This window comes from Ascaphus truei, chromosome 15 (assembly GCF_040206685.1).
Source record: "Ascaphus truei isolate aAscTru1 chromosome 15, aAscTru1.hap1, whole genome shotgun sequence".
NCBI lineage: Eukaryota > Metazoa > Chordata > Amphibia > Anura > Ascaphidae > Ascaphus > Ascaphus truei.
The window spans coordinates 27,255,743-27,277,766 of NC_134497.1; the positions used below are offsets into that span (position 1 = coordinate 27,255,743).

The 22,024-nt window shown below is 44.1% G+C and overlaps 1 protein-coding gene across 2 annotated transcripts in view; it reads right to left on the reverse strand.

Annotated features, from left to right (window-relative positions):
• Positions 1 to 9,760: 9,760 nt before the first annotated feature.
• The window catches only part of LOC142466734 (uncharacterized), a 455,555-nt gene continuing 443,291 nt past the window's right edge, over positions 9,761 to 22,024 (reverse strand). For both annotated transcript variants that reach the window (XM_075572084.1, XM_075572085.1), the window contains exon 3: positions 9,761 to 12,081. In XM_075572084.1, coding sequence (XP_075428199.1) covers positions 10,353 to 11,660 — 1,308 coding nt within the window. In that variant the 5' untranslated portion in view covers positions 11,661 to 12,081 and the 3' untranslated portion in view covers positions 9,761 to 10,352. The remainder of the gene's footprint in view (positions 12,082 to 22,024) is intronic.

The window sequence follows — 22,024 nt, forward strand, 5'->3', positions numbered from 1 at the left end:
AATATTCATGAGGAATCCTGCACTGACATGTGCTAGAGGGAGGGCAGGGCTGACAAAGTGGTGTGCCAGGGCTTGTGACAGGACATGAAGGGGCAGTGCCTTAGCAAATGCTTGTTAAAATAGAATACAAGAAAATTGGTCTTTCAAAGTTGTTTTTTTTAAAACAGAAAATGCTAAAAGTATTTTTTCTTACTACAGAACTGATTTATTAAAAAAAACACACATGCAGGATATTGACTGAACTGCAGCTTTAAAAACAAATTTAGCGCCCTCCATATACACTTTTTTTTAAGGTTGGATCCGCTGATAAGACAGCCCAATGTTTTTTTTAAATGTTTTTAATTTAATTACTTTGTACATTATATTGTGTTATAAACATTGGGGATTTCAAATTGGAGTTTCTGCCTTGTTTATTTTGTAATAACATAGTTTTGTCCATCCCATTAACCTCTTCAAAAGATCTCTTTAGATCATGGGGCTTCAAATCGGGACAGATCTCTAGACTGTTTGATAAAGTCATCATTGTTTGAGCAGATTCTTTTGAGTCTGATTAGTTGACTCGTAAGAATCCCTTTTAAAAGGGAATTGGGATGGCAGTTGTCTGCCCTCAAAAAAGTGTTTCCTGAATTACATTTCCAAATACATCAGTATTAATATTCATGTGCATATCACTAAATAAAAATAAATCTACAGTAAATAGTGAATATGGTGAAGGTCATAATTATAAGTGAAATGAAGATTTAGGTAATTATTGTTAAGATAATCAATAAATAATAAGAGTGTATTTGTGTCACCATTCCAAATAAAAATAAGGTCATCTACGTATCGTTTATAAAATGTGAAACTGTCTGAAGGGGTTTCCATCTCCAAACACGTGGACCGATTCCCACCAACCTAGAAATAGGTTGGCATAGGAAGGGGCAAAACTAGTGCCCATTGCGGTTCCACGTGTTTGGAGATAGAAAACCCCATCAAACAGAAAATAATTATGAGTTAACAAAAAGTGTATAGAGTAGAGGGAGGAGTTAAAAATCTGTGTGAGTGTTGGGATTATAGTAGGAGCAAGAGGTTTTAGGATGGGAGGGAATGGGGTTGAGAGGACAAGTGGTACAGGGAGAAGAAGAGACCAACAGAGACAACGGAAAAAGAGTCAAGGAAGGCAGGAGGAGAGTTAGGAAGAGGTATACGGTGGGAGGAGGAAACAGAGGGGATGTTCTGACGTAATAATTCCACCTTTCCCTTAAAATAGTCAGCAAAGTCCCGAGGTGAGATGGAGGAAGAAGAGGCAGTTGAGGGTGGTTTGAGTAGAGAGCCAAAGACAGAAAAGAGTCAGCGTGGGTTAGATTTGTGCATGTTGATTAGTGAAGAAAATTAGGTTTGTTTAGCTTGAGAGAGGGCAGAATTGAAACAGGATAGCATAAATTTGTAGTGAAGAAAGTCTGCGAGAGTGTGAGATTTCCTCCAGAGGCGTTCAGAGGAACGAGTGGAGGAACACAGCATGCGTGTGTGGGAATTTAGCCAGGGTCTGGGGTTAGAATGGCGAGGATGGCAGAGAGAAAGCGGGGCATGTAGATCGAGAGAGGATAAGGCAGAGTTGTAGTTCCTGACCAAGTTGTCAGGGTCTCGACCAGAATTGAGAGAGGAGAGAGAGGGGCGTAAAGTGGACTCAAAGGCTGGTAGGTTAATAGAGCGCAGGTTTCTGCAGAAATGAGGGATAGATGGTGATGGAGAAGGGGAGAAGTGAGAGAGAGAAAATGAGATGAGGTGATGGTCAGAGAGAGGAAAGGGGGAAATGGAGAAATCAGAGAGAGAAACATTTTTAGTGAAAACCAGATCTAGATAGTGGCTATCATTGTGGGTGCTGGCTGCAGTCCACTGTTGAAGGTGAAAAGAAGAGGTTAGAGAGATAAAGCGGTCAGCCCAGTGGGGAGAGGGGTCATCAATGTGGCAGTTGAAGTCCCCAAGGAGAAGAACAGGAGAGTCTGAGGAGGGAAAGAAAGGGAGTCAGGATTCAAAGTGAGAGAGAAAGGCAGAAGGGGAATGAGTAGAGGTAGGCGATAGATGACCGGCACGTTGACAGGGAGAGATGAGAAGATATGGAGAGTGTGGGCCTCAAAGGAGGGAAAAGCAAGAGATGGGGGAATAGGAAGGGTTCAGTAATGGCAGAGAGAGGAGAGTAGGAAGCCCATGCCTCCACCTCTGCCACCAGGGCACGGAGTGTGGGAGAAAGAAAGGCCACCATAAGAGAGGGCAGCTTCCAGAGTAGAGTCAGACTGATTGAGCCAAGTCTCAGTTATAGCAAATAGGAGCAGACGGTAAGAGAGAAAGAAGTCACGCACAGAGGCACTTGTTAGAAAGGGAGCGAGTGTTCCAAAGGGCACAGGAGAAAGGGAGAGAGGAGGGAGGGTGACAGGGGATTGGTTTGTGGTTGGACGGGTTGATCTAGGTCATCAAATCCCTCCATATCTTTATATTGGTTTAATTCCTTCTGGAGGGTTTTTGTTTCCTTTTCTAAGCCCAATTTTTCTTTTGACTTCAATTGAATAATTAAATCCATTAACTTAAAGGAACAGGTATTCCGGACTTCTTTGCATTTTATTTCAAAATCCGAATCAGTGAATCCAAAAGTTGGGGACTTTTTAATGCCTAATCCTTGGGGTATTCTTTGGGATTTTACATAGGTTTGTAATATTACTATGTCCCACCAGATACGTGCATTAGTAGATAAATACTTTTCCAATTTCGAAAATTGTATCATTAAATCTGATAAGTCCTCACAATTAGATTCCAAGGTGTTGTCAAAAACTTGTTGAGCCTTTCTTGCTCGTTCAGAATTATATGAGCAGTTAAAGACATATTGTATAAGATTGTCTCTTTCATTCTCACTTTCTGTGGTATTAAGATCCATTTCACTAATGTGATTAACAATATAATTAATATACTTGTAAAAAACAAAAAAAACAATGGGATTAAACACACCCTGTCATATAAATGGCAATTGAAACTGCCTGTATGAGCTACCTCACAACTGGAGATCAGATAGAAAAAAGTGTGTGGATGCGCTAATAAACAAGGCAGATAAAACTGATAATACCTTCAAGAATAAGCAAATATCCTCAATGGAGTACCCTCCGGTAACTACTGTAGATGTGATTGCACTGAAGAGTCCCAATATTAGAAGTTCCCAAGTAATAACAGGAAAAAATCCCACTAAGCACTGCAGTGAAGACTCAACACAGTCTGGTGTCCAGAATTGCAAACATCAGAAAATAAAAGGTTAATGGACTCACGTGAAGTATCCTGAGGTTGAAACCCACTTGTCCTGGGGTACTGTGTGTGCATCCACCTGATGCTGGCAACAGGAGAAAACGAAGAGAAGAGCAGAGCACTACATTCAGGTTGGAAAAAGATTAACGCGTAGATGTGGTTGAGTGGTCTGTATGTTTATTTTATGATCAAAAAAATTAACATTTTTTCTACCATGGGAACGCTTCCTCTGTAATCCCTTTTGGCTGGGCTGCTGAATATCCCTGCTCCTCACCCATCCCCAGCGCAGTCATTAATTTCTCTCAACCAACCTACAGTACTTGTTGCCTACTTCCAGAACTTGTTTTTATTTTTTAATATTTTTTAAAAATATTTTTTATTCATTATTATTATTTTTTGTTCTTTAATGTATCCAATATACAAGAACCACATAGACTAAGGCCTGGGACATGGTGCAGGGAGCGGCGCTGGGCAGCGCTGACGCTCATGCTCACCTGCTCACGCAGGAGATTTTTCCTGTCCATGCATGAGCGTCAGCGAGCGCACTTGTGTGCAGGGTGGGAGGTGGGCATGGAGGCGGGCCGGGAGGCGGGGCTAGGGTGCTACATCACGGCGCCAACGTCACGGACTGCCATTGGCTTCTGGCAGTCACGTGACCGTCCCTGCACTTGCATGAGCGGCAAAATTTAAACTTGCCTGTCTCCTGCATTTCCACACGCCTCCGCACCCCTGCGGAAGCGTGCGGAAGCACAGTCTAAAGCCGTGCTGATAGGGATAATGTTTCCCCTCAGCGCGGCTCAGCGCACCTCAGCACGGTCTTTTTGACCATGTCCGAGGCCTTACATATCGCTTAACCTGAGGCCTCTGATCTGCCTCAGCCTTCTGTGACATCAATCCTTCAAGGTAGTAGGTGGCAGCATTGCTGACCACCTACTTCTGCCTTTTCCTATACCTCTGTATAACCCTTGTATCCTGTATTTTTTAGGATGCGTTACCCTAGCATACCCCCTAATTCTCTCTTTTCTTGTAGTCTTTCGCTTTCAGCTATGGCTGCGCTTATAGTGCCGGCGATGTCACGCTATGGTTGCTGGAAAAATAAAATTGACTTGACAAAGTGATCGCGACAAAGCCGTTGAGCCGCTTCTACTATAAGCGCACGTGACGGCGGCAATACATTTGTTTTGTTGCGTAGCTGGCACTATAAGCGCAGCCTAAGAATGTATGGCTTGAGCAGGTTTTTTTGGTGTTTTTTTAAAGGCTACTACCTCTATATCTCCATTAGATGGCGCCCACTACACATGCAACCCTGTTTGTCTTGTAGCCTCCAATGTCTTTGTGGGCTCTGCCAACATTATTCATGTCTCCCCTTTAATACCTAATTCATCACCTATTGTTAAGGCAATGATATATGTCCTGTGATCAGGGACAGAAAAAAAGAACCATAATAACTCCTAACTTACTAACTAACTTTCACCTATAACCTGTAACTTGTAACCTGCGGTAGCCTAACTTAAAGCTTCCTTTTACCGACGCCTAATCTCCCTATTATCTTAACCCCTATTATTATGTCCCCTTACCTCTCTCTGGACCGGAGCCTTTTCTTCTGTCTTAAAATGGACCCTTTCTAATCAGGCAATCATAAAAATACCAGAGGTCAGTCAACTGATACGTGACGAACTAGTGCATACAAAAAGGGTACCCCCGCAACAGCAGGAGTGTATGAGTGTTATGATGGTGCTCCCTAGGTATATAACTGACTGTAAACACAAACAAAATGTAACCTAGTAAGGGCACTCACTCATAACCTGGATGTATTGTGATAATCTTAAAACAAATAACTTTATTAATATCCGCTTAATATAAAGGCTGATAAAACAATCATTAAACATATATATCCAGGATAACTTAGGGGGTGAAGGGGTAAATAAATCCCTTCACTTGCTGTGACTGGAATGTGTGCCAGAACCTCGCAGAGTGGTACTCAGTGTCCACTGTTCTAACAATAAGAACAAAGTATGATACCTTAACCAGTATCTAGGATACCAATGTGATAAATTATATTAGTAAAATACGTCATTTGTATTCTTGTAAGGGTTATTTAGTTAAACCCTTTGGCCAACGCGTTATAAGCCTGCTGCCACATCACGACATGACCAGTAACGCAGGTTCTAACACTAAACTGTGACAATTCTCATTGACCTCTGCTGGAGGGAGAATGACCGCAGTGGGTCTGTCCAACACAGAAATATGAAACAACCTTCTACTTTAATAAGTGGGGTGGGGTGAGCTTAAACCCTGGGAGAAGGGGTGTGACGGTGAAGGGGTACCCATGCCATGAAAATAAATGTATTCTACCCGGCTAGGTACCCCTGAGTCATCATAGGTATATTTAGAGTGTCAGTTCTGCGGTCCAGAGCTGACTGCAGTCCGAAAAATTTATTTTAAACAGTGTAAAATGTTCCCGGGGTGAATAAGGGCCAGCTATTTGGTGTTTAAGGGGTTAATTAGAGAAGTCCGCTTGTGGTTTGCGGTGAGCAAAGAAATTACAACCTTGTAACACTGCCTAAACCACAAGACACACAGGGAATCAACCATAACTACAAAGTCAATTGAATAATTGGCTTCTTGTTAGATAAGTGTTTCCGGAATTGTAACAATGTAGGCTGTGAGTTAATCAGCCACTTCAGGTCAAATTGCATAAGTGTTGCCTGTGTTGGATTGCTACATTGACGGGGAAATGTAATTTCTAAACACCCCACATCAAAACATGACACAATTAAAGGTATAACTTTAGTTAGGAATGTCCTAGCTTTCTAATTTTAAACGGTTAGAAGGGAGTCATGTAGACGGATATGATTTTATTAATTGTACCATGGGTGTAAATGCATAAATGGGCATAGCCTTGGTGCAGGTACATTTAAAATTATGTGAGCTGGGGGATTTAATTGCCGCAGTGGAGGTGGGGGAATTTATGCCACCCCTGGAGGTAGATGAATCAGATGAGGAGGAAGGTGCTCACCGGAATAATGGTGAAGGACTGGGTTTGGGGGTGGCGGGGAACATTATTGTGCCAATAGTTCCAATTGTTCCTGTACCTGCGGAGACCCCTAACTCTGGACTAAAGAGTGCACTGGCTAGTGCCCCTATTTTAGCTGCACCCAATTATGACAAAAAGTTTTCGTGCAGACCAATGCCTCTTACTTTGGCATAGGGGCTGTGCTCAGCCAAGTGGGGGAGGAGGGGGGGAGAACATCTTGTGGTCTACTTAAGCTGCAAATTGTTGTCAAGGGAAATGGCTTATGTCACCATTGAGGAGTGCCTGGCGATCGTATGGGCACTACGCAAGCTTCACCATTATCTATACGTTCGCCCCTTCACATTAATCACTGATCATAACCCTTTGAGTTGGTTACAGAGGGTGTCCGGGGAAAAGGCCAAGCTGCTGCGCTGGAGTATTGCCCTGCAAGAATTTGACTTCACTATCCAGCACAAGAAATGCAGCAAGCATGGCAATCCAGACGGGTTATCCCGCCAGGACAGCCCTGCAGACCTAATGACCTCAAAGACTGGGCGATCAGCCAAACTGCCAGCTGGAGCAATTGTGTCAGCTCGTACATTTTGAGGTTGGGAGGTGTGACGGTGAAGAGGTACCTATTCCATGAAAATAAAGGTTTTCTACCGGCTTGGTACCCATGAGTCATCAAAGGTATTTTTAGAGTGTCTGTTCTGCGGTCCAGAGCTGACTGCAGTCCGAAAAAATGTATTATAAACTGTGTAAAATGTTCCCAGGGTGAATAAGGGCCTGCTAGCCGGTGTTTAAGAGGTTAATTGGAGAAGTGTGCTTGTGGTTTGCGGTGAGCAATGAAATTACAACCTTGTATCACTGCCTAAACCACAAGACATGCAGGGAATCGGCCATAACCACAAAGTCAATTGAATAATTGGCTTGTGGTCAGATGTGTTTCCGAAATTGTAACAATGTAGGCTGTGGGTAACTCAGCCACTTCAGGTCAAATTTGATAAGTGCTGCCTAGGTTGGATTGCTACATTGATGAGGAAATGTTATTTCTAAACACCCCACATCAAAGCTTTACAGAATTAAAGGAAAACTTTAGTTAGGAATGTCCTAGCTTTCTAATTTTTTGTATGCAAAAGGTTAGACGGATATGATTTTATTAATTGTACCATTGTTGTAAATGCATAAATGGGCATAGAGGCCTGGTGTAGGTACTTTTACAATTATGTGAGCTGGGGGATTTAATTGCCAGTCAAAGGGACAACAGATGCACCCAGATAATGTGTGTTTAGCATTCCAGGGGAAGGCATGCATATATGAATGTCCGGTCTTCTGAGGTATCCTGTGGAGATGACTTCAGGATGTATACAGAAGTCCGGAGCTTCAAAGGGGTTAACCAGCTTACAGGTGAGTTGCCGGTAATTGAATTAAAACCATCTGCCCAGCAAATGGTGAGTTATCCTGACGAAGGCCAGACATTCTGTCACCGGGAAAAGGGGTTTGGCCAGGTATGCTAAGCAGGTGAAGTGTGACATTCACTCCTGACCCTTAGCGCGCCGTGACGCCTTGTGGCTGGTTGCAGAGGCTACTGGCAACCTTGCGATAGGGCAGAATATGGCTCCAACGCCAAAGATTGGTTACCCATTTCCCAGATAGGCTTGTGAGGGTATTATAAGCTCATGCACGCTGTCGGGAAAGTGTTCTCTGCTTTTACATCAGGAAGGTTGGTGGGCGGTACCAAGAGACGTTTTCATTATCACCACGATTTGTACCTCACTCAGGATTTCGTTAGATCTAAGGACTTTGAAACTAATTCTGCAAGGGCAGAACGAAATTATTTCATTTGGCGAAGATATAGGGGTGGCAAGTTGCGCCCCTAGCCAAAAGACTGCATCTTGTTTCTTGCTTCTGTATCAACCCCGCTCCTAGCAATTAATACCCGGAGACTGGATTGCATGAACTTTCGTTCCAGAAACCCTTTATTTCGTTCCCGTGTTTACCTGTGATATTTTTGTAATTCAAGTTGTGTGTGTTCTTTATGTAAATAAATCACAATTTATTTTATCACATGTTTTATTCAATCAAGGATCCAGACATTAATGTGTTAAAAAGCTTGGTCTACTGTGATAAGGGGACACTAACCTTTTTTAAGTAGAAGGTTTTTTCATGTTTCTGTGTTGGACAAACCCACTTTGATCAATAACCACAGAATGATGCTAAAACAGCATTAGCATTTTTAACCCACTGTCGCCATGCTGCGACAGCATAAAACACTATATAGTTTTTATAGTTGTTATAATTATAATACATTGGGAGGGCAGCCAACAACCCTTAACCTCAGGTAATTTCCCTATCTGCTTCATCTCTATATACCGTACCTTTCATTTTCCCACCCTAACTCCCTAGCCATGCCCTCCTTCTGGCTTGCCCAATCACAGCACTCTGCCACCTGTCCCGCATCTGCCTGGTAACACAAAGCTCACTTTCCCACCAAAACAAAACCCAGAGGTGAACGAGTGGCTTCAAGTCCCGTGCCCCCCCCCCCCACACAGACCCGTGCACCCCCCACAGTCCCTTCACCTTTATTATGAAGGCTGTGACACCCCTCTTACCCTAAAACCACACACCTTAATCCCTTATCCTAGAATACCCTGCCCCAAGCACATACCATACATGCCCCTAGCTTAAACCCCTTAAATTAACCCCATACTCAAAACAGTAATAAAACTTACAGTAGAAATGGCTGGTGGCAGAGGGTCTGCCTGCGGTCTAATGCTGGCGGCAAATTGGTCGCGGAGAAACTACTGATTCACAACTTTATTAAAAACATTTTTCTTTAAATAAAACTACAGTAAGAATGATACAAATAACCTGCATTTAAAAAGTTATAACGTTGTATCCTTTTAAAATGCTTGTTTTATGCACCATAAACTAAAGTCACTTTTCATTGTGATTTGGCGTAACACAGATACACCTGTGCCCTCCCTCTGGCTTGCCCAATCACAGCACTCTGCCCACCTCCTTTTCCTCAGCCAATCACCTGACCCGTATCTGTCTGGTAACACAAAGCTCACTTTCCCACCAAAACAGAACTAGCCCCAAACAAAACCCAGAGGTGAGTGAGGGGCTTCCAGTCCCGTACTCTCCCCACAGTCCCTTCACCTTTATTATGAAGGCTGTCATATCACTCTTACCCTAAAACTACACACCTTAATCACTTAACCTAAAACCCCATACACCAAGCACTTACCCTAAAACACCCTACCCCAACAACTTACCGTAAACCCCTTAAATTAACACCATAACCAAAACAGTAATAAAACTTATATTAGAAGTGTCTTGTGGCAGAGGGTCCGAATGCGGCGTAATGTCAATACCAAATTGGTTGCGGTGAAAATATTCAGATTCACAGCTAAGTGAGGCTACAGACAGCTTCAGCATAATGGGGAATGCACATTTTATTAGAACCAACAGCATCGAAATATAAAACATTATTAAGAACAACATTTTTCTTTAAATTAAGGTACAAGATTGATACAAAGAACCTGAATTTAAAACGTTATAACTTTTTACCCTTTTAAAATGCTCGTTTTATGCACCATAAACTAAAGTAACTTTTCTTTGTGATTTAGCAAACAGATACACGTGTGCACTTATATGTTACTCTGAAGTGAGGAGTGCCCACCTAGAAAAACTCACTGCACTTATCCAGAACTTTAATAATATAGAGAACCAAAAAATATCGATCCTCCTGCGAGAAGATGAAACCACAGCAGAACTGGCTGCACACTATATTAGCACCTGTCACAGGCCGAGAGATGTCCAGTAACCCCCACATTCCTATGTGAAACTGTTACCCATATACCCTGCAATCATTATACCCTACCCCCTAGTATTTGTGTAATTATTGTCTCCCACCCCCTATTATTCACGCTTTGGCAATACTGAAATGTTCTTTCGTCATGCCAATAAAGCTGATTTGATTTGTTAGCGTCTTAGACGCTGGTTATCCCTAAACATGCCTGGCTTTAGAGAAAGTTCTCTCCCCTGTGTGTCCTCTTGTGTGTGTTCAGGATGGATAACTGACTAAATCCCTTACCACATTCTGCACATACATACGGTCTCTCCCCTGTGTGTGTGTCCTCTTGTGTGTGTCCAGGCTAGAAGACAAACTAAATCTGTTCCCACATTCCCCACATACATGCGGTCTCTCCACTGTGTGTGTCCTCTTGTGTTTCCACAGGTTGGACAAGTCACTAAATCCCTTCCCACATTCCCCACATACATACGGTCTCTCCCCTGTGTGTGTCCTCTTGTGTGTGTTGAGCCTGGATACATCAATAAATCCCTTCCCACATTCCCCACATACATACGGTCTTTCCCCTGTGTGTGTCCTCCTGTGTGTGTCCAGGATGGATAACTGACTAAATCCCTTCCCACATTCCCCACATATATGCGGTCTCTCCCCTGTGTGTATCCTCTTGTGTGTGTCCAGGCTAGATGACACACTAAATCCCTTCCCACATTCCCCACATACATGCGGTCTCTCCCCTGTGTGTGTCCTCTTGTGTGTGTTCAGGTTCGATGACACACTAAATCCCTTCCCACATTCCCCACATACATGCGGTCTCTCCCCTGTGTGTGTCCTCAAGTGTGTATTCAGGCTGGATGACACACTAAATTCCTTCCCACATTCCCCACATACATGCGGTCTCTCCCCTGTGTGTGTCCTCTTGTGTGTATTCAGGCTGGATGACACACTAAATCCCTTCCCACATTCCCCACATACATGCGGTCTCTCCCCTGTGTGTGTCCTTTTGTGCGTGTTCAGGTGGGATAACCGATTAAATCCCTTCCCACATTCCCCACATACGTGCGGTCTCTCCCCTGTATGTGTCCTTTTGTGTATGTTCAAGTGGGATAACCGACTAAATCCCTTCCCACATTCCCCACATACATGCGGTCTCTCCCCTGTGTGTGTCCTTTTGTGTATGTTCAAGTGGAATAACCGACTAAATCCCTTCCCACATTTCCCACATACATGCGGTCTCTCCCCTGTGTGTGTCCTCTTGTGTGTGTTCAGGCTGCATAACTGACTAAATCCCTTCCCACATTCCCCACATACATGCGGTCTCTCCCCTGTGTGTGTCCTCTTGTGTATGTTCAGGTGGCATAACTGACGAAATCCCTTCCTACATTCCCCACAGACATGCGGTTTCTCCCCTGTGTGTGTCATTTTGTGTATGTTCAGGTGGGATAACCGACGTAATCCCTTCCCACATTCCCCACATCCATGCGGTCTCTCCCCTGTGTGTCCCCTCATGTGTGTGTGTTCAGGTGGGATAACCGACTTAAACGCTTCCCACATTCCCCACATCCATGTGGTCTCTCCCCTGTGTGTGTCCTTTTGTGTATGTTCAGGTGGGATAACCGACTAAATCCCTTCCCACATTCCTCACATACATGCGGCTTCTCACCGATCTGTGTTCTCTTCTGTAGATTCTGGTCGGATAACCAAGTCAGACTCTTCCCACTTTCTCCAAGATTTTTTCCTGTGGCAGCAGCTAATATATATCTTTTGGAATGAGAAGCAGTTACATTGTTTGTTAATTGCCATGACTGGTTGAAAGATGCATTTTCTGTCATATTTATTGGAATATTGCAAGATTGTTCTGTCCTCATCTTTTCCATATTCTCATTTGGGTGTTTGAACTTCAGATGTTTGAGGCGGTAGTCCTGACTGCTAAAAGCAACCTTGCAGTGTTGGCATGGGTGGATTATTGGAGCTTGGCTTTGCACTAGACGAGACAAAAAAGTCACTGTTACACAAACTGTCTTACAAAAGTTCATGCAGGAAAGGTAAGATGGCATATCACAGAAAGATCAGGATGAAAGTAAACTGTAGATGTACATTGTAAAAATGAAGGATTTAGCACAACACATGCAGCATTAGGCCCGGGAGATTAGATGTAGTGGATTATACATTTAAAGTGGATCATAATATTTAACGATTTAAAAGGAAATCTCACCAGCTGCAAAACACCAATTAAAGTGTCAGAAATCTTTTCAAACCCTTTGATAGATAGTAAGTCGATAGTTTCAGTTGAGAAGGTATAATTAATTTTTTTTTTACCATGAATAGAATACGTGTCTCATTAGAAGCTCACATATCAGTCACCGGGTGTTACCGCACCATGTACCAGGTCTCTAATAGTTATAGGATAACCTAACTTTCTTCTAAATCTCCATTGTTAAATCAGGAACCAAATGCACAATTATTGTATTTTAACATATACAATGATGGTAGGGACAATGCAAACACAAAAACAATGCAAAATCATGGAATGTGATTCCAAAAAAAAGAAATGTGATTCCCTCCCTTTAAGGCAGTGATTCCCAACCTTTTTTGTTTGCAGGAACCCTTGAAGTTTTTTGAAAAATCTCGGGGAACCACTCTCTGGCTGACACATATTAGGCCGCACTTCTAGTGCTGGCAATGTCGCGTCAAAACAAATGTATTGACGCCGTCGCGTGCACTTATAGTAGGAGCAACATGACGGCGCAACGGCATTGTCGCAATCACTGGAAGACACTTTTGATTTTTCCAGCGACCGCACCATGACGTCACCGTCGCCGGCACTATAAGCGCGGCCAGGGCGCAACTGTGAAGTCACGGATGACGTCACCCGTCGCCACCCGTGAAAGTTATCATTTAACTTTCGGCGACATCGCTGGCAACCTGGCCATTGATTGGTTCAGAGGCTGTCACATGTTGCGACAACCTCTGAAAAATCTAATTTTATCGGCTTCCAAATTTTTGGTCGCCGCCGTCGCGCCGTGCTTACTATAAGCGCTTGCGACGGCGACAATGCTTTTGTCTTCAGGCTGACGTCGCGTCACAGGCACTGTAAGCGCAGCCTTAGGTTAATTTCACACTTCACAAGCCCCCTCTATTTCCCACCCTCTACCCATGTATTTCTCTCTCCCCTCTGTCTCCCTCTCCCCACTCGCATGCATTTATCTAGCGTCTCACTCTTACTCCCTCTTTTCCTCACTCAGTCCCCCCCTCTCTCCTCCCACTCACCCCTGCCTTCTGTCAATTACCCCACTCACTCAATCCCCCCCACAAAATATATACCAAAAAACACCACCCCGCAATACATAACAAAAATACCCGCCTCTGCCAATATATATTAAAAATGCCTCCACCGCCCCAATACATTTTAAAAAGACCCCCACCACCTCAATACATTAAAAAAAGACCCCCACCACCTCAATACATTTTTAAAAGACCCCCCAATACATATTTTTTAAAAATCGGGCCGCACGGGTAAAATAATCATATCCCCCCCAGCAACCCCCATCATCACCTCTCCTGCATCTCTCATCTCCCTCATATCACCCCCCCCGCATCTCGCATCTCCCTCATATCACCCCCGCATCTCCCTCATATCACCCCCCGCATCTCCCATCTCCCTCATATATCCCCCCGCATCTTTCATTTCCCTCATATCACCCCCACCGCATCTCCCATGTCCCTCATATCACCCTCCGCAACTCCCATGTCCCTCATATCACCCTCCCGCATCTCCCTCATATCACCCCCCGCATCTCCCATCTCCCTCATAGCCCCCACGCATCTATCTCCCTCTTATCACCCCCCCCCCCGCATCCCCCATATCAACCCCCCGCATCTCCCTCATATCACTCCCCCTGCATCTCCCATCTCCTTCATATCACGCCCCACATCTCCCATCTCCCCCCCTGCATCACCCATCTCCCCCCGCATCTCCCATCTCCCTCATATCACCCCCCGTATCCCCATATCACTCCCCCTTGCATTTCCCATCTCCTTCATATCACCCCCCCGCATTTCCCATCACCCCCCTGCATCTCCCATCTCCCTCTCTCCCCCCATATGCCTATCTCAGGTGTCGGAGGCTGCAGGCAGGAGGCAGCGGAGGCACACACGTGCTCGCTAGCAGCAGGCACCGGAAGTGCCACATTGTTAGAGAGCGGCTGTGAGCGGGCTCTGGTGGGGGGAGGGGAACGCCAGGAGCAGGGAGACCCAGGAAAGTTGCTGCGGGCAGCTAGACGGAACCCATAGGACTGCTTCGCGAAACCCTGGTTGTGAATCACTGCTTTAAGGTGACATTCCAGCACCCAAAAAAGGGCATTCATCACATGGTACATCCACCAACTCCCTTCATTATCTTAGCGGTTAGCCACTGAGGGGGGTTATTAATGCATTTTAATATTGTTGATGTATTTATTTATTACTGGGATACCATTTATCACCACTGTGGATGTCCGGGCCCTTCATTGAGAGGGCCTAGTTATTCATAGTGATAATCAATGATTTTAATGTGTAAAATGTATTATCAATGTTTTTTTTTTTTTAAACGTGTATATATTTTTTGTTAATATTTAAAACCACATTTGTCTAATAGGAATATTGGGCATTAGTCTAAAAGGGGGCAGAGGTAGGGAATGTGGGTGATGATTGTAGTTGCCCCAGGGAGGTTGGTTTGGCTTCCCGTGGGGGTTAGAAGTGGTGACTAGAATGGCAATGCTTTACTGGCCACTAACAGGGTCAACAGTTAGGTAATATTTTTTTAAATAAACTATTAACCCCTTTGGTGCCTGTGGTATACCTTGGTAACCACAGGCAGGAAACGGTTAATGTTATTTTGATCATAGGTTTCTGTAATAATAGACATTACAGAAGCCTGTGATAGAAATATTAACCCAATGCGGTATGTAACACAGTATTAACGGTCACGTTAATTCCCATATCGCGAGATTGGCCCAAATATCGCACCGAGTAAATTATTACCACAATCTTGATATATACCACCTTAAAATTGCGGTAATAACACCCGTTAGTTTATTATTTACCAGGGTGCGATATTAACTCCACTTTAACAGAATTTGATGTATCTGAGCCATAGTGTTTTGTTTATGCCTTCGGGACAAATAGGGTTGCCAGGTGACTTGTCCAAAAATACTGGACACAATGGTAAAACATGCAACCCCGATGCCCCCCGAATACATATAAAAAATACCCCCACGCCCCGCTAATACATATAAAATATATAAACAAAAAATAGCCCAGCACTCACTGTCTGTAGAAAATAGAACAAATGAACGGGATAATGCCAAAAAGTGTGATTTAATGTGTAACACAAACAACCAATACCAGAACTGCAAACCCTACATCCAAAAAATGGTATAAAGCAATAACCAATCAATAAAAATAGGCAAAAATAGGAAAATAAGGAGGGGGGAGGGGTGGGTGATAGGGTAGGTGCACAGAGATACAGTAAGGGACAAGACAACATACAGGTGGGTACAATAGTGGGGAAGTAGCAGGGGGGGCAATGTTTCGGGGAACACCCTGTCCCCCAGACCCACAACAACCGCGTCAAGTCCCAATAAAAGACTAAAACAACCCCCACACAAAAAGTAAATAAAGGCACAAATGAACAACCAAACAACTTGGTATAATAGCAAACAAGAGAAAAACAAAACAAAAAGGAGCAGGATAAATAATGTGAGGCAAAAAATGCAAACCACAGACAATCTGTATGGAATACAGCAGTCCTGCTCCTGTCAGACGTTAGGGGCGTCTGTGAAGAACTGCCCATGCCAGAGCTGTAATAAAGGTGAGGTGACGTCATCCATCTGCGCTTCCGAGTCCATTCCTAACATGCACATCAGCTGTGGGCTCTGTTCAGAATCCTGTGACGCCGATTCTCTCTTCAGCATTTTGCAGAAATCAGCTGTGAGGTGCGCGGTGCGCGCACATGCGCACTATGCGCACAGGGTAAAAATCCATAGAATCAATAACGGAGTAGTCTGCGCATGCGCAGTTGACTGGAAGGTCGTGTCATAGGGTTTAGTGGCTAGTTGAGGCTCCAATCAGAGGGAGGATCAGCCCCACAGTCCATTCCAGCATATGCAGATCAGTAATGCCTCCAAATGATACCAGCACAGGAGGCAGCAGTAGATGGGCAGACCACACAAACAGCCAGAACAAGGGGTCACTTGTGAACCCCCCTAGAGACAAATTAAAAGTTACCTACAGCGGTCGAGGGCCGATGCGCCCCTCCCCGCCATAATCCCCTTCCCTTCCCCCCTCTGCTTTTTCCCCATGTCACTCCCAAATATCCACCCCGCCCCTCGTCATCCCCTCTCTTTTCACCACTGTAAATGGAAAAAAGGTTTATTGTGTGTCTCCGAATACCTCCCTGTCATATGCCCGTATTTTTTTTTTGACAAACTGTCCTGCCATGTTGTGATTGTTATACCTGTCAGTGCATCAAAAGACACCAATTAAGGAAAAATATTAAAAAAAAAAAAAAAAAGTTACCTACAAATAAAATAATAAGCAAAACAAAGTTAATGTAAGAGATGTGTATATACACATTAAGACAGGACAAAACATGCATGAACATAAACCCTAGTAAAAACTGAAAAAACTAAGTATATATATTGAATTTGTTTAAGGTAGATGAGCTGGTGAGGAGTCTCCCGTAGATCAGAAAGACATAGAATTGAGAACACTCACCCCCTTGACAAAGGAGACTCACCCCCTTGACAAAGGATGGATCACCCGGCATCAGCACCAAGACGCACAGCCCAACCGTATAGTCACATACCTCAGAGTACAGAGCAATAGAGTAGGACCAGCACCAGACCATATCGAGGTTAATACAGAGATAGTGTAAATAACGCAGATAACACACATGAGGCAGGTACCTGGGCAAAATTGACTACAAATAGCAGCCCTTATTGAGATCCTTGTTCATGCCCAATGGAGTCATGGTACCAAGAGTTCTGATCCACCTGGATTCCTTCTTAAACAGTGATTTCTGCAGATTGCCGCCACGTCGGCCCATTCTCATCCCATCGATGATCTGGTACCTCAATTGACTCACGTTGTGCCCAGCCTGTGTGAAATGATGTGCTTCCGGATCACATCTGAGTATGGCCGCTTTGTGCTGTCCAATCCTATCCTTTATTCTCTGGGTGGTCTCCCCCACATAACCCATGCCACATGGACACTTAATGAGATATATAACGTCTTTTGACAGACACGTATAGTATTCTTTAATCGCATAGGATATACCAGACAGGGGATGTTTAAATGTTGGACCTTCTACGATACTATTACATTGGTTGCAACTGTAGCACCTGTAACAACCAATTTTGGGGGTGCCAAGGAAGGTTTGTTTAACACTCTTACCACCAATATCTGCCCTGACCAATCGGTCGCGCAGGTTCTTCCCTCTCTTATAGGAGAAAAAGGGTGGATCTTTAAGCACGGGAGCAATGAGAGGATCACTCTGAAACAATGACCACGGTTGCTGTATGATGTTCCTGATGTACCCACTGTTGGTATTGTATGTAGATATAAAGGGCACTGAAAACTTCTATTTCTCTGGACCTATGGGTCCCGTAGGGACCCAATCCACTGCCTTCTGTTGTTGTTTAGACAGCAAATCCCTGGGCTATCCTCTCGAATGGAATTTAGATTCTATTTTATCCATACCTTCCATGATTTTGGACGGGGTACTAATAATGCGTTTTGCACGTAAGAACTGACTGTAGGGTAAACCCATTGTGGTACCTGGGGGATGGAAGCTCGAATAGTGTAAAAGGTTGTTACAATCTGTTGGTTTGGAGAACATGTCCGATTCTAATTTACCATTAAGTACACTGATTGTAGTATCAAGAAAATGTATTTCAATGGGGTCATGAGTACAAGATAATCTAATTGTTCTGTGGGCCTGATTTAGCTCTGTAACAAAGTCTAATAGAGAAGTGGTATCACTCTGCCACACCATAAACACGTCGTCTATAAAAACGCACCCACATACACCCATTGTCCCGAAAGGACTGGTTGCAATATACATAATCATCCTCGAATTTGGACATAAAGATGTTGGCGTATGTGGGTGCGACGTTCGAGCCCATGGCCGTACCTTGAATTTGAACATAACAATTGTCTTCGAACAAAAAATAATTCTCGCATAGAATGCTCTCTAAGAGATCAACAATCAGCATACCCTCCTTAGGTGTAAAGTCACTAGCCTGTTCGACTGCTTCCTTAACTGCCAATATACCGTCAGCATGTGGAATGGACGTATATAGACTATTCACATCTAGATTTGCAAGAATTAGTGGTGGGTCCAAAGTAGGTAATGCCCTAATCTTCTCAAGAAAGTGAGTTGTGTCCCTTATATATGATCTACTATTAGTGACCAGAGGTCTCAAAAGTGTATCTAAAAAAACTGAACAGGGTTGAAAGATAGAATCTGAACCTGCTACTATGGGTCTACCTGGTGGTGAGTGCAGGTTTTGTTAATCTTCAGTATAGTATACAGTACTGGTATGATGGGGTCCTTTTTAATAAGGTAATCCTTCTGCTTACTAGAGATTAACCCACCTTCCTGCGCAAGTCACAACCTGGGAAATTTTTTCCTGAACCCTTTGAGTAGGATTGACTGTAACCAATTTATAGGAACCGGCATCCCCTAATTGTCTCACAATCTCATTATGATAATCAACCTTATTCATGATCACCAACGCACCCCCCTTATCCACTGGTTTATTGATCAAATTAGTATTAGACTCCAATTCTTTAACAACACCTAGCTCTCTCTTAGAGAGGTTAAACGTTCTAGGTTTAATTTTACGTTTCAATAGAGAGGCCATATCCCCTTGGACTAGATTAATATAAGTCTCTATAGTGTGGTTGGAAGCTGGTGGGTTAAAAGAACTCTTGTTCTTACATTCTGCTGTTAATAAATGGAAGTTTGTATTAATATCTATGTCATCAGGTGGGGTTACAGAATCAAACGTATGTTTAGCAAAGAATCCCTTCAGTCTTAGTGATCTATAAAACCGGGCAAATTTAACCTACAAATACCTGGCATTGGTCAAATTTGTTGGGACAAAGGATAGTCCCTTATTGAGCACCTTAACCTGGTGATCAGTCAGTGTTACATCAGAAATATTAACTACCAGTGAGTTTGCGACCGGGTTTATATCCCTCTCTGTTTCCCTCGTCCGGCGGTGTTTCCTCCCCGCCCGGCGCGTCCTCCGCGATGGCCATGCGGAGGTCCTACTTCTAAAAAAGCGGGGTCAACCCTGTGGAGGAATCGCTCTGTGGAATCGAATGTCTCTCTTAATTCCGAAGGACCACCTTGTGGATGTGGAGCCTTCCAACTTCTGTTCTCTCTTCCTGAGTCCCTCCATCGCCAGTTGTATACTTTATTAATATTATAATCTCTGGCGTCCCTCAAGAATTTTTCACGTTTACGTGTCTCTATATCCTTTCTTAATGTAACTAGAGTCTCATCTAATGCTTTTTTGAATTTGTTCAAATCAAGTTCAGAAAGGGTCGTTGCAAGCGACACCTGAAGTTCTTTTATCTGAGTTTTCAGATCTACAGTCTCCTTTTGTATCTGCTCAAAAGTCAAGATAATTAGGTCAAGGGAACACTTATTCAGTATTCCCTCCCACTTAGTACAGTATTCCTTATTGTCAGCAAACAGGGTTGGTCTGAGATTACTTCTCAGACCCCTAGGTATCCTTTTGACACGGATACTGCTAATGTAGTGGGGTGCAATTCAAGGTTAAGTTTATGTTTTAGTTTACGCTCCAAATTTATTGAATAATCATCAGGATTATTTTCCTGTAGGAAATCCCTATTCCCCAAACATAATGTAGCAATACGACTTGCATCTATGTCCGTGTAGGCAAAGACATTCACGTCAGTGTGGGGGACGGAGGTTTCCCGTGATTCAGACATATGGTCTATTAATCAAATCTATGTGGTGCTCGTATATCCTTGGGTAAATATAACAGAACAAGAAAGTGATACACAGCACTCACTAAAACAGCAGAAATAATGCAGGGTGCATAGGACTAAAGAGGACCCAATTACTCTAATAATAATACATATAAACAAAAAATAGCCCAGCACTCACTTTCTGTAGAAAATAGAACAAATGAACGGTATAATGCCAAAAAGTGTGATTTAATGTGCAACACAAACAACCAATACCAGAACTGCAAACCCTACATCCAAAAAATGGTATAAAGCAATAACCAATCAATAAAAATAGGCAAAATAGGAAAATAAGGAGGGGGGAGGGGGTAGGTAAGGGACAAGACAACATACAGGTGGGTACAATAGTGGGGAAGTAGCAGGGGGGTTTATGTTCATGCATGTTTTATCCTGTCTTAATGTATATATACACATCTCTTACATTAACTTTGTTTTGCTTATTCTTTTATTTGTAGGTAACTTTTAATTTGTCTCTAGGGGGTTCACAAGTGACCCCTTGTTCTGGCTGTTTGTGTGGTCTGCCCATCTACTGCTGCCTCCTGTGCTAGTATCATTTGGAGGCATTACTGCTCTGCATATGCTGGAATGGACTGTGGGGCTGATCCTGATAAAATAGAATCTAAATTCCATTCGAGAGGACAGCCCAGGGATTTGCTGTCTAAACAACGAAAGAACGCAGTGGAGCACTCCCTCCCCGCAGGGAGCCGCTGGACACACAAAACAATCCTGCCTTACCGGCCTCCACGGCTCCCCGCCCCTGCCACCGTCGCGGGATCACTCCCCTCGGCGATTCCTCTGTACATCGCCGCGCGCGCCCACGCCCTCCTGCACGCACACCTGCACCGTCCACTGGCTCGGTTCACGCGCATACACGAGTTACGGAGCACGCTCAGTCTGCACACTCTTCTTCCCGTCCCCCGGACCTCAGGCTCCGCCCCCGCACACTGCACGAGCATACTCAGGTTACCAACAAGACTCACCTGGCCTGTTATGCCTGCACCAATCTGCAGTGTCTCCCTGTAGCTCTTTCTGTCCCGCCTCCGTTCCTAATTGGACCTTCCTGCTTTATCTAGCTCCTCTCTGCTCTCAGTCTTTGCTCGACATAGTCTCTGTATGGAAGTACTTCTGGATTCTCTCAGTGTTTTCACAGGTTCTGACGCGGCTTGTACGACTACCCCCTCTGGCTCTCGATCTCGGCACTCCTTGGACAACGCTCACTCTGGTAACCCCTTGAACACGGCTTGGACTACGACCTATCTCCACTCTCCACTCCCTGACCTCGGCACGGCATTCATCACTCTATCTCTACAACCGGTACCGGCAAGTATTGTCTACCTTACTACACCTGGTCTGGCAACACTTTGTTTTTTTTTTCCATAAAGTTTTTTTATTAGGCATTGATACAGCATAGAAAGAAAAAATATATACATTGCAGTTCACAGTACCTAATAGTTTTAACAGTTTTTTGGGGAATAAAGAGGGACAAACTAAGTTGTCGAGTCAGGGGTTTGCCTTCAAGAAGGGAAGGCAGGGGGGGGGTGAGGAGGGGGGTGGGGGGGAGGGGTAAAGTGGGGGAGGGGTTTGCCTCCTGGCTGAGGAGGATTTGATTAAGGTTTTGGGTACTGTTTTAACTTTTCGGGGTTTTTGTTCCCTTGAGGGAGGAGTTTTGGTTCTCTACCTTGGTGGGGCGGGTTGTCTGTCCCTGGTTAGGAGAATCCAAGGTTCCCATACTGATTCGTATGCAGGAAGGTTTTGTCTCAGGGCGGCGGTCAGCCGCTCCATGAGCATCACCTCATTGATTCTCTTTTTTATTGACCCCAAGGCTGGCGTGGTCATTTTCCTCCAGGAGGCCGCTATCTCACATCTCGCCGCAGTGAGAATGA